This window comes from Lissotriton helveticus, chromosome 3_1, assembly GCF_964261635.1.
Source record: "Lissotriton helveticus chromosome 3_1, aLisHel1.1, whole genome shotgun sequence".
In the NCBI taxonomy this organism is placed as follows: Eukaryota; Metazoa; Chordata; class Amphibia; order Caudata; family Salamandridae; genus Lissotriton; species Lissotriton helveticus.
In genome coordinates this window covers 1,903,736,670-1,903,750,286 of record NC_136061.1, presented here as the reverse complement: position 1 = coordinate 1,903,750,286, position 13,617 = coordinate 1,903,736,670, and the positions used below count along the sequence as shown (strand labels likewise).

General features: G+C 42.5%; 1 protein-coding gene across 1 annotated transcript in view; it reads right to left on the bottom strand.

The window, feature by feature from the left end:
- IGHMBP2 (immunoglobulin mu DNA binding protein 2) overlaps positions 1-13,617 on the bottom strand; it is a 326,225-nt gene that overhangs the window by 255,801 nt on the left and 56,807 nt on the right. The window contains exon 2 of the mRNA XM_078682888.1: positions 12,934-13,103. Within this exon, the coding sequence (XP_078539014.1) occupies positions 12,934-13,103 (170 nt within the window). The remainder of the gene's footprint in view (positions 1-12,933; positions 13,104-13,617) is intronic.

Sequence of the window (13,617 nt, the reverse complement as noted above, 5' to 3'; positions counted from 1 at the left end):
ACAGACAACGTAGAAATAAGCCCGACACCATCACATCACACTGTTAAACGTATGCTTATTTTCTTTAAAAATAATTTCAAAACCGAACACTCAGCAAATGAGGGTGTCACTTGCTGCAGCGCATGAACTGCATTTTATGGTTTTTTTTACTTGAGTGCCCATGTGGGCTTTTAATCCAAATGGCCCCTTTTCACGAGAACGTTTACTGAAAAATCCCTTAGAATAAAACCAGTATTCGATCGAGCCTGGAATAATTTCACTGAACAATGTATCTGGCTTTTTGCGAGGTCATGTACTGGTACCTTTCCACTCAAACAGAGTATTAACACCGCAGACGGGAAGGAATTATTGCTATACGCTATCCTTCTAGGCCGGTTCAACCCAACATCTACACATACCCACTGCACACTATGACAGGCATATGTCACGCCGACCTGCACGTATGCAGACAGAGCAATACATACGCACAGGGACCAACACTGTACCAGATATAAAGGATTGCAGGTGGGTGGTGACACCACAGAGGGTGGGGTGAAGAATAGGGGCTGCCTGTAGAGCGAAAGTGGCTCCCTACAGCCATATGAGTGCTTGCTGGTAACTAAAAAAAAACAAGCATTGGCATAGCCAATAGGTCTCACCTTTGGGACCTTATAAGTGTTTAGCCAAGCAACAGTTGAGGATGTTGCTCTAAGGATATTGTGCTGCATAACTAAATACTTAGAAGGTCCCAAAAGCTAGACCTATTGGCTATGCCAATGCTTGTTGCTTTTGGAGAAGGGAGAATTGTTGAGTAACCGCGAGACTATCTGCTCCTCTGAAAGAAAATGGCTGAGGGATAATTTTTTGGCAAAAAGACTTAAGGACACAGAAGCAACTGAATTGATGAACTCCACGGTTTTGGATAAAAATACTGCTGAAAAAGACCCAGACTCTGAAGCCTTATCTTTCTCTTGCTAAAAATAACAGATTGTTTTTTGCTTACCAGATTCAGACTAAATCTGTTGCATCTGCTGTTAGCTTCTCCTGGGTCTATGGGTCCCTGCGGGTGCGACAGTTTGTCTCAGCAGGACACGTTACATTTTGTGATGTTCTGTAAATTTGATCCCGAACCCAGGAGAGTCTTCATCATTCCACTCCTAAAGGGCATGGGATTGTCCCAAGTACAACATGCTCTTTTATTTTTAGATGTTGCCTGATGAATTTATTATTTTTAGTGTATGTTGCTTTATAACAACCATCATGTATCTTAGGAATCTGGGTAAAGTGTAGTTGGCTTCTAATTTTTTTTTTTTTTTTTTTTTACCAGTATTGTATTGTGGATCGTGATTTTATTAGGTGTTAACTTTTGTACACTTTTATTGTTAGAAAAGCAACCAAATAGAGATATTGAATTGACTCGGAACAACTGTGAGAGTCTAAAATTTCCTATAAAATTAAGAACTACTAATGACAATACGCCCTGGGGTTTTAACATGAAAAGTGCATTTTCAAACATGACACGCAGACTTTGGTGCTGAAAACACAAGACTTTCATAGCCAATGCCAGGCCTTTAACTAGATGCTTTCCTTTTAATAAATAATGTTCTTTAGAATGCTGAAACATGCACAAATATATGTGACAGTTTGACTTTAATGTGACTAGTTTAGATTTCGTCTTAACTAAAGAATGCTTTTTTTAACTTACAATAATTATTAAACGATTGCAAAATTAATGTACAGTTTGTAATAACATAAAAAGACATTTAATTGTTCAGAACACAGTGATAGCTAACTGATATCATGGTTTATAGAAATGCAGCTTAGCCTTCAAGATAACACAAGATAGAATGCCTCTTTCCTTTGTGAAATAAAGACGCATTACATAAATTACAGCATCTAACCTCATTACCTTCACTGATATCGTATTTGTTGCTGGAAAATGTTTATCTTTCACAAAGAGCACCATTCATAACAGACTTAAAGCTTTATTTTACTTGCCGTAGAGAACAGAAAACATATTGCAAAAATGCAGTACAATGTTATGTTTGTAAAGATTTAATGCTTAATAAAAAAAGATTTCTTGCAGCTTACAGTCCATGTGTTTAGTTAAAATAACAGTTGCTTTATTAGAAGTTTATGAAAAGTGAAGTCATGTGAGTTATGGAGATTTATTTTATGCAAACGTAGGAAGATACAGTCTGTAACATCCTGCTGGGTGGCGGAAAGATGTATGAGAAACGAGGAGAATTGGGTCTTTTGGAGAATGCTGAATTTACATTGGATGGAGATGAGAACAGACCATATCTTTTACCAACTTTGAATTACTACTTTAAAAAGCGAGTTTAGGAGTTCAGGTGATGAGAGGTGATGACAGAAGACAGAGGAGAGAGATGGAGATGAAGATAGGGAGCAGACGAGATTTAGGGATTTGGGAGAGGGGGTGCAGATCAGATTTAATGCTGCAGAATCTCAACTGGGAAGGGAGATTCTGAGCAGAGACGACATTTTGACATTACCCAAGCTTTATGCTCTAACTAATTGGCATTTGCCAAAGCTCATTTGTTCTATGCTTGATCTCTCTTTATGTGAAATTCTGCAATTATTAATTATTGATTTCTAGCTTCACGCTAATCGCTCTCTTCTCTTTTGAACTCTACATGGGTTCTGACTGACATCATTTGCACCCCATTTCTTAAAATAGGGGTTCTTTCCATTAAGAAACATGCTAAATGCAATATTTTAATATGATCTGCACTAACCATATTTTTCTTTTATAAATTCGGGAACCTGACTGATATTTAACTAATGAATCACGAATCACAAAAATCTAAAACTTTAATTAGAAAATAAAAGCCTTTGAAAACTTTTCAAACCTCTCATTGACTTAACATTAAAATACTAAAAGTTGATGTTTTTATTTGAAATGCTCACAAAGCTATACCTTAGGATTCTAAGGGCCCCAGCCAATTCTCAAAGACAACAATTGAGATCTATCTTCAAGGGGCAACGGTCGGCCTGGCACATTAGTCTTGGCAAAGCGCTCAACACGCTGAAGATTGAGGAAGAGAGTATACCGCTAGTGGAAATTCCATTGAACGCCTGGAAAAAAGCTATAGACAAGTGCGCGAAACATCATTTGAGCTGGACCTAAAAACTCTCCGCTCAAGCTCCCACTTAGACCCGCTTAACAGCTCCTACACCGTAGGTAAGGCACAACCTTACCCAAGCAAGACCCTCACACCACAAGCCCGAAACCAAAATTCTTTTCATGAGATTAAGCATACTAGGAATCGCCGATTTTAACCCTGCTTGGGCCTGCAGGGGGGAATCCACAAACTGCAGACTGTTCTCCTATAAGAGGGAATCTTTGCTGCATCTCCTATGCTGCTGCCCCAACCTCACAAATCGGGCGTTGGAGTCGCCCACGTTCGTTTATATCACAAACGGTACAAACTTGTGTAGTGAAGCGTCAGCCTTGTGCTTTTCCACCACAATTACGACAACCCTAGCAAGGGCACCCTAAAGGCTGCCAATGAACATAATCAAACTATGGTGACGAGCACGGCAAATCCAGGGGAAGAAAGTAGCCTGGCCCCAACAAACACTGAGGCCTTTTGCCCCACTACACCTATCCCATTAAGACTGCATTATGTTATGGATTTTAACTGAAGTGCCAAGGTGATCGGCTCACAGACTTTTAAAGTAGACTATTTTTACTGATTATTGGGGACTCTAGAAACTTACGCAAAGCCACACGACTACGATAACAGGTGCCGGCTGATCGATCAGGCGCCGGGGGTGGAGCGGGGCGGCTCATTCACCAAACTTCATCTGAAGCTCTACTATTTTTAGTCTGTCTATTTTTCTAATTTTCAACTGTCTTTACTAAAATGATTTTAATTAATTGTAAGGTCAATAAATACATTCAGTACAAATATTTTAAATGCATTTGATTATAGCTTCATTCTAAAATGGTGGTAAAGATCTATTTTCCTGGAGACAGAGGGTCTCCAAAAATAGGAGGCCATTGTAAGTGCTTTGGGTTTGCACTGGTCATCAATTGGCCCTCCAAATTTTGGGCACTGACACACAGAACATCTACTGAGCGAATTAACTTGAGTGGGAGACAGAAGAGCAGATTGAGGGGACTTTGAGTTAGATACATAACTTTTTTTGAACTACTGCTGAAATCAGTCTTGACCCTACTCCAATGGGAACAGTTTAGCCCGAACTGCCAAGCCAAGCCCTTCCTGAACTAGAACCCAAGCAACACAGGACCAGTTTCGGCATCGAGATGGGCTCATCAGCTGGGTATAACTTGGTTCCAGAGAGTATGCACGGGACCCACGTCTGGGCATACCCGGAGATTAATTCCAGCATTCCAGCCATCAATTTTTGTATGCTTTTTACACTGTGTCACTGGAACCAAGTTGTACCCAAGTATATACCAGTGACTGAGATTAATTCATGCATTCCATCCATCACTTTTTTGTATACTACACCATGTGATTTACTGTCAGTTGGAAGCAGTATGAGAATGACACTCAAACAGACAAAAGGCTAAAGCGGACTGACGCAACAACCATCAATGACTGGGTGTATCTTTTTTTGTTTTGTTTTTGTTTTATTTAATTATTATTTAGATTTGTAATGCACGCAGCTACCCAGAGGGGTTTCCCGGCACTAGAGGTAGAGGAAAGGTTCCTAAGTTAGAAGAGCCAGGTCTTCAAGCCTTTGCAGAAAGCCAGGAGAGATGTACATTTTCTCAGTGAGTCTGGAAAAGAATACCAGAGCTTTAAAAGTAAATATGAGAAGGAATTACCTTTCATGCGAGACAAGCGGAACCTAGGCACACTAAACAGAAAGTGATTCATAGATAGCAAAGAGCGAGAAGGATGATAAACCAAGACCAAATCCCAAATCTATTGAGGAATGGTTCCTGCTTTAGTCTGAAACGTAAATCATACATTTTTTAACTTGATCCGGTTTGGGATTGTGAGCTAGTGAAGCTGGATGGAAACGGAGGTCATCTTAGGAAGGCAGTAAAGCAGCCTCGCGGCTGACTTCTGAACTATTTGCAACCGGCTGGTAGTAGCTTTGTCAACTCCCAGGTACAGCACATTGCCATAATGCAGTCTAGCTATAATCAGAGCCTGGATCACAGTCCTTTGAGTGGAAGTAGGGATCAAATAGATGATCTTTCGTAGCCATGTAAGGACTGCAAAGCAAGCGGCTTTCATCTTAGCCACCGGAGGCTTCATGGACAGTTTATCATCCAGAAGGAATCCCAGGCTTTTAACTTTCTGCGATGGAGTAGGCAAGGCCCCTAGAGAGTCGAGCCAAAGGTGAAGGTCCTAGAGCGAAGAGTTTTCCCCCAGAACCATGACCTCAGTCTTATCGCCATTGAGCCTGAGAGAGTTTTTATTCATCCAAGAGGAGAAACAACTCAGGCCCAAGCTTAACTCTGAGGGTCCGCGGTTCTGTTCAGAAGACAGAGTACAGATGATCTGTGTAGGAAAAAAGTGTCATACTAGATCGCTCCACTTCATCCACCAAAGGGCAGACGTCGATGTTAAACAATAGAGGGCTCAACACTGAACCGTGAGGGACTTCTGACCTCAGGGTATGAGTCTCGGATCTGGAAGTTGTCGAAAAGACTTGGAAAGTACGATCGGTTAGGGATGATCTAAGCCAGACCAAAGCAGGTTCTTCCAGTCCCAGGGCAGTCAGTCTTTCCTCCAGACTCAAACATTCGGCCACGTCCAACAGGGGAGAATCTGTGCTGTGCTCTGTGACTCCAGATTCAGAGGAATGAAGAAAAATTTGAGCCTCCACAAATGAGGTCATCTGGCATTTTATATGTTTTTCTAAGATTTTGAGAAAAAAAACGGAACATACATTGGACGAAAGTTGGACATGTTGGCCGGGTACGGAATCACTTTTTTCAGAAGGGGGAGGACTATGGCATGTTTCCATTTCTAGGCGACCTGCTCCTCCCTAAGAAGATATTAAGAAGATCTCTTAGTAAGGATTAAAAGTTGGGGTAAAGTTGGTTGATCATATTAAGGGTTAGGGGGTCCAAAGGGGAACCTGTTTTAGTAGTTTGCAGAATGGTATTAAAGGTTGCAGAGTCCAACAAGGACCTGGGGCTAGATGTAGGTGGGCAAATACAGGTCGGTAACGGCCGAAAATCGGTAATTTTCCCGTTACCGACCGGTATTTAGCCCTTTGTGATGTAGGAGGCTGGATTTAAGGATTCGGTAATTTACCGATTCGTTATTTTAAGGAATCAGTAAAATACTGATTCCTTAATTTAAGGAATCAGTAAATTACAGAATCCTTAAATCCTATGTAGGGAGCCCTCAAGTGAGTGCATTTTTAGGTAAGGATTCGTTTAAAGCCCTGACCCATCGTGCATTGCATGACTGCGGCCCCTCCTGCTTACAGAAGAAGTTCCAGTTCTTGGCCCATACTCCTCGCTTCCGGCTCACTAGAGTGGGGGGCAGCTCACTTGCTGTCAGAGCTACCACAGCCTGGAACGCACTTCCCCTGGCTCTCTGTAGTATTCAAGACTTCTGTCTATTAAAAAAAAAATTTGAAGACTTCTCTCTTTATTTAAACGAATCTTCAGGCGTTCCGTGCCCACTTTCCTTCTTTCCAGGCTTGCGCTGGGACACTCCTCGGAGTATCTGTGCATCCTACGGGTTCAAATAACATAACATTAATCATAACATTACACCAACCTGCATGTGCAGGTTTCTGGGAATCAGGATTAGTTATGGTGACATCTGGCTGACCTTCCTGAGTCTAGAACAATTTAAGAAATAATTTATTCTACTTTTTGATTAAAGAAGAGAGCTAACTCCTCGCATTGTGTAGAGGAGAGCAAGGGTGTTGGAGGCAGATTGCAGGGGTCTGATAATTCTTTGACCACCTTAAACAAGGTTTTAGAACAATTGTTGATGCTTAACATTTTGTCAGACTAATACATGGCCCTTGTCAGTTTGCAGAGACTGTGTTTTTTTTTGCTCCACTCTAAACTGACTTTAAGCTTTCTTCGTGTAGGAGTTATGCCATAACCTTTCCAGAGCCTTACACTGCTGTTTTTCATATTTCAATGCTTCAGTAAACCAAGGGGCTGGTGGCAAAGACTGACCAGAGCGTTTGGCAGTAGGAAGTAGGATTTGCTTCACAGCAGCTACAAGCCAATTATATACCAGGTCCGAATTAGCATCCATCATTTGTTTCAACTGGTCTTTTATGATGCAAGAGACTAATCAGTGCTGGAATATTCAGTTTCATCCAATTCCTTGATTTAAAGGGTTGGTTAGGCCATGATGTTGCAAATCTGGGTGGGGTGCTAATGGTAAAAGGCACTGCAAAATGGTCAGACCACAGTAGTGGCAAAGGAGGGACAGTTGTTAAATATGAGAAATTGGAAAGGACTGGATCCAGTAGATGGCTGGCCAAATCAGTGGGGCCATGTTGCATAGATTTTGGCTGAGGACACCAAGATCCTCCATGAGAGTGGAGCCAAGCTTGCACTTTGGGTCTTCTAAATGAAGATTAGTATCACCAGGTATTGTAAAATTCGCTGATTTTAATATAAGTGGAGCTAACAAATCTGCCAGAGAGGTACACCAATTACAAGCGCAGCCAGGGGGTCGATACAGCAAGACTCCCGGAAACGTGAATTTAGGTGTAAGAGAAAGCGTAAAGCAAAGAGCTTCACAGTCAGGGATCAGAGATTCTTCAATTTCACATTGAAAGTAATTTTTTTAAATAATCGCAATCCCCCCAAACTGTCCTATTAGGCCTGTCTTGTCTGTCTTTCCAAGCTATAGGGTAATTAGGCGGGAGAGCCATAATTACATCTGGTGAAGAGACCTCATGCAGCAATGTCTTGTTAATAAACAGATAACCGGGCTGAGAATCCCATAAAATATTAAATAGGTGATATGTTTCGGGAGAGATCGGCAAATCAAACTAAAGAATCAAAATTCTCTTGTCAGACTAGATCCTCCAGGAGACTCACCGGTGTGATCCAATATAGTCGGTGAAACCTCAGTGTTGTTGGCTACAGATAAGAGCCAGGCATTGCTAACATTACTATTTACCTCAATAGAACATGCATAGTTACAATTATTGCAGGCTGGGGGACTCACCCCAGGAACAATAATCTGACAGTCTGTAGGGAGGACAGGTTGTAGCGCCTTTATTTGGTCTGCAGTGTAAGCTAGTATCTTCACTAGACAGGGGTTGTGTACACTGCATAATTTTCCTTTTTTTGGTGCATAATTTATTCAACAGTGTTAAACAATTTAGTGCTCCTTGTCACATAATTCCAGCGGCACTTTTTTAAGCAGAACCACTAACATTCTGTCCAAACAAAAGCCTGCAGAGAAAAAGATCAACCTGTGTGTGGGGTCGCGGGGGGAGATTAAGCCCTCTCTGTACTGCTTCCTAAAGTTAAATTTCTGGTGATTGCACAAGTTCAACGACAACTGCGGTGTTGCAGTCAGACTCAGAAAGGGGAACTTTTGCGAGGCACAGGGTGTTTCCATATGTGCAATAGAAGGGTCTTATCCACATGTGCATTCCGCGTGTATAAAAACACAGTTCCAAAGGGGAACAGTAGAAGCAGGAAGTATGCTAAGTAACGTAACACGCCTTACATTGGAACCATCACATTATAAAACAAGCATTGGCATAGCCAATAGGTCTCGCCTTTGGGGCCTTATGAGTGTTTAGCCATGCAACACTTGATGTTGCACCAAGGATATTGTGCTGGATAACTAAACACTTATAAGGTCTCAAAGGCGAGACCTATTGGCAAAGCCAATGCTTGTTAAATAATATTGCAGCACAAAATGAAACCGTTATGATACAGATGATCTTTTCACGGTATTATAAATTAGACCTATCTCTTGGTCATCGGTTTAAGTATAGGAACTACGACTGAATCTGACATCTGGTCACAGAGCCTACTTAAGCACATTTAGCAGTTCCTTCTTACCCTTAAATCACTCCGAGGTAATTTGTCCCATCAACTACTATTGTACTTCTATTCTGGACACAATATGACCACATTATGCCTACAGTGCATGACCAAAAGTCCGTGTTAGAGCCCAGGTCCATTTTGAGGTCACAAACAAGAGAACTGCTATAGTTCCAGAGTTTTGTTATTGTACGGACGCATTTATATAGCATTTCATAACCCATTATAGGTAGTTCATTACTGAACGGATAACACTACATAGTGTCGGGGGTGGGAGGGGGTTAGTAGAGTGTTGTACTGCTGTGATCCCATGTGGGAAGCATTTTGATGACGTTTGAGAGTGACCAGAGAGGAGCTTTCAGCTGGTCTTGGGACGCAGCGCCAATACTGCCATCAGTATGTGCATGAGCAATTCACGGAGGAGAGAGGGGAAGACGAAAGGGGAAGGAGGCATTGAACGGTGGCAGGGATTTACCTGGGTGGTCTGCCTTAGAGACAGTCCACTTTGATGGCAGTCGAATAAAACATATGGACAGCTACACAGCACCCACCTACCAGAGGGTCTGTGTGTGTACACCAAACAAGGGGTGCAATCAGAGAAGGCCCGGTAATTATACTGGCAACATGCGAAAGGCAGAGATGCTGTCAAATGAGTAAAATAATGCCAAAGGGTGAAAATGGAGTTGGTATTAGAAGCAATAGCCAAGCATCTTTTTAAATGCAGGTTTACAGCCTAGAGCTGTACATGTACACTGCATGAGCAAGAAGAGAAGTAAAGAGCAATCAAGGTGGCAACCAGAGCTGAAACCACAAATCTTAAAAGGCCCAGATTTCATCTACTCCTGTATGGTCGAGGAATGCCAACCTTCTGAGCAGGGGTTGGTGCACCAGCTCCTCTCCAGCTCCTAGAGGTGGAAGGGCAGCAGTACGGTGAGTCCTAGTCTGGAAATAAAGCTAGGTGGTCTGGTTCCCTGCACATGCAAGGGCCAAAGGCAAAGCGCTTGGTAGGTTGCCCTGACAGCATAAGAACGTATCCTGTAACCCTGTGTGATCCTTTGATCCTCATTCCTCCATGCAAGCCCACTACTTCTTCAATAAGTCTCAGAGACCCTAGCTCCCTCCAGTTTATATAAGGAGGCACCCTCCTGCCCTTTTAGAATTATGGCCTAGGCAACATCCACTTTCATTACGAATAGGTAATGAAATTTCCAAGTAAAAAAGAGGCAATGTGTCAAAAGTTCCGTTACACTGGTCCCACGGTTTCGGATGGGGGGCAGCAGCAGGACATAGATTAGTTGTCCTCATTTGTTCCATGTTTGCCCAGCTCTTATCTGATCTGCGAGCCTTACGAAATACAGCTTTCATACATGTCCCACAAGTTAATTTACAGTCAAATCTCCTCTTGCCCTTCCTCTCTCCCCACACTCCCACTCTCGACTCCTAATAACTCTGCTCTCACTTCTAGCAAGGGGCATTTGACCCAGAAGGAATAGCAGCCAAACAGGAATCATTTCCTGCTCTAGACAGCTCCAAATGCCTGCTCAGTCAGCAGTCTGTGAGAACTGAATGTGCTAGACACTGGAGCTCCTTTCTGCCCTTAGGGACCGGGGCTTTGTGCTCATTTGTGGTATTTCTAAGATTTATATAGTGCTTCAGACACCACTGAGGGGTGCTGAAGTGTATTATCGTTACCACTACACCGTGGTGGAGGTCGTGCATGATCCTACATGCAGATGTATCACTGAGGTCACACAGAAATTGCAGGCAGAGTGCAAAGACAGCAGAGCTATTACTCTGGTCTCATGCTCAGGCCACAGAGGTCTTTTTGCAGGCAGAGAGTATATAAAGACAACAGAGCTATCACTAAAACCACACAGGTCCTGCGGGGAAAGCGCAAAGACAGCCGAGCTATTACTCGGGTCTCATGCTCAGGTCACATGACAGCAGAGCGCTCACTCAGGTCACAGAGCTCTTGCAGGGAGAGAGTACCTGGACAACAGGGCTATCGCTGGAACCACGGAGTTCCTGCAGGGAGAGTCCAAAGACGGTGTGGCTGTTGATCAGATCACACAGGTCTTGCTTTTAGGGTGTAAAGACAGTAGAGCTATCGCTCAGGCAACATACGCTTTGCATGTAGAGTTTAAGGACAAAAGAGCTATTGCTCAAGTCGCACTGGTCTTGCACTTAGAGTGCAAAAACAACAAAGTTACTGAACGTGTCACAAGGTCTTGCACGCAGGGCAGAGTTTAGAGATAGAGCTATCCCTCATGGCATACACTCAGGTGACATGACAGCAGGGCTATTGCTCTGTCACACAGGTACAGTGTAAAGGCAGTAGTGCTGTCGCTCTCGATACAGAATACTTGCAGGTAGGGTGTAAAAACTGCATTATTATTTGAGACTGGGAGGTAAGGGGCAGAGCTACGGTGGAATGGATGAAAACGATTCAGATCTCTAAAAAGGGTCATCTATTGGGTATAGCGGGTCTGCCTAGCGTCAAGAAGCCTTCTCAAATAGAAAAGTCGTACTTTACGAAAACATTTGAGTAATATTACCTTGTTCTAAAACATTAGAGCAAGCCAAGCTTTCTGGCGTTGAAGCTGCTTTGCAGTAGTGCTGTTTTTTTATTAATTAAAGCTTACAAAGTTATCTGAGGGCCGAGGATAATTTCTCCACGAGCTTGCGCATGTTAAAACACATTTAAATCTGATGGATCTTTTTGAGTCAACGGTTGCAAATAAAATGTAAACACAAGCCTCAAGCACAACAGCCAGGAAACTTTGTTCAACAAATACGTACAGACTATCAGTAAAGATATCAAACATTCCTTAGTTGCCAGCAAAAAATGACTTGTAGTTTTGTTATTTCTACAGCAGAGAAAGGAAATCAAACTCCTGTCCATTTCTAAGGCATCATGCACCAGGCAACTGAAGGGTCTCCAAGTGGGCCAAAGTAAAACTGGACCAACAGTGACATCTTCTGGCCGTTGTAACAATATCATGCACAGTAAACTCTCCCGCGTTTAAAACATAGTTGTAAATAATGATGCATTGACTTAGTGTTGTTGTAGGTACCACGTAAAGAGATAACAGTGTATTCTTGGACTAAAATAGTCTTCAAATAAACTAGCCCACCTAAATTCATGGAATACTGAGGAGTTTATTATAGATTTATAAAAATCCCAATAGAGAAAAAACTAGAAAAAAGTTTCAATCGCAACTGAACATTGAAAATATCCACGCATGCGTAATGTACCCCCGCTACATTTTAAAAACAGAAGGGATCTTTATTTTACCGGGCTAGGTTACCGTCCATTTTGAACTAGTTGCCGATTCAATTTCATATAGAATGGCTGAATAGACCCTAGTGCAGAGTTGGTCTGGGTTACTCATCAACAACACAGCACACAAGATACAGTTACTAAAACTAAGCGCGGCGCCCCTTTAAGGACACCGCGCTCGGTTTCTTTACTATTTTTTTACTTTAACACTGAGCGCGGTGTCCTTGAAGCGGGCGCTGCGCTCAGTTTCAAAGTAAAAAGAAATAATCGATTCAACATGTGCACGCGTACGGCGTGGACAGCCCGACGCCATATTTGTCCCTCCGTACCCTTGCACATGTTGAATGGATTACAAAAAGCCCTCGCATGGCGAGAGCAGCTCTATGCGCTGCTTACGCCAGGCGAGACCTTTTAAAGTAAAAAGAAATAATCGATTCAACATGTGCACGCATACGGAGTGGACAGCCCGACGCCATCTTTGTCCCTCCGTGCGTGTGCATATGTTGAATTGATTACAAAAAGCCCTCACATGGCAAGAGCAACGCTGTGCGATGCTTACACCAGGCGAGACCTAAATACCGGACTTCAATCTTATTAGTTACATCTTTGCTGATTTAGGTGGAAAGGAGACTGTGCGGCTCCAGTACAGGACAAGGATAATTTCCAAAGTACACACCGGGCCCGAAGTTGTTGCTCGGCAGCACGGCTTCTGCATCAAATGTCCGAGATTGAAATGTCACCAACAGTCGTCCGTAAAGTCCAGTTCTCTGGTTGGTTACTTGCAGTTTGAACAGGCAGACTCCTCTGCGCTGGAGCTCTTTTAAGGAGACACTTTCTTGCCACTGCCTGGAGAAAACAAAGTTAGAACTATAACTCGCACTCTTAAACAGAGCAAAATAGTCATAATGCTAATGGGGAATTTTTAAATTCGTTTTGGTTCTTAAAATGCATCAAACATAGCCACTTTGAGAACGCACGCCAAACACAAGCAGCAACCCTTAGCAGTTGTGATTATAACAATGCACATCTCAATAACACGTAAAAGACGCTCTGGCATTCTTGCCAAACATTCACAATAAAAGCAGTCTAGTTGCCGATCGCTGGTAACCCATAAAAAAGGAATAGTCACTGACAGTAGTAAAAGAATGGTTCTAAAACGGACATTACTTCAGATACAATAGAACAACGTGATGAGGGATATCGTTGTATGTGTATGAGGTAGTGTGTGAAAATATGGTGTTCTGCGATTCTCAACCACCAGGAATTCAGCCTTGTTTATTGCCGAACCATTCATGGCTCTTGGTTTCTTCAACTAGGTGTCTTATTTCCATCCGGAGTAAAGACAAGTATGGATTTGTAA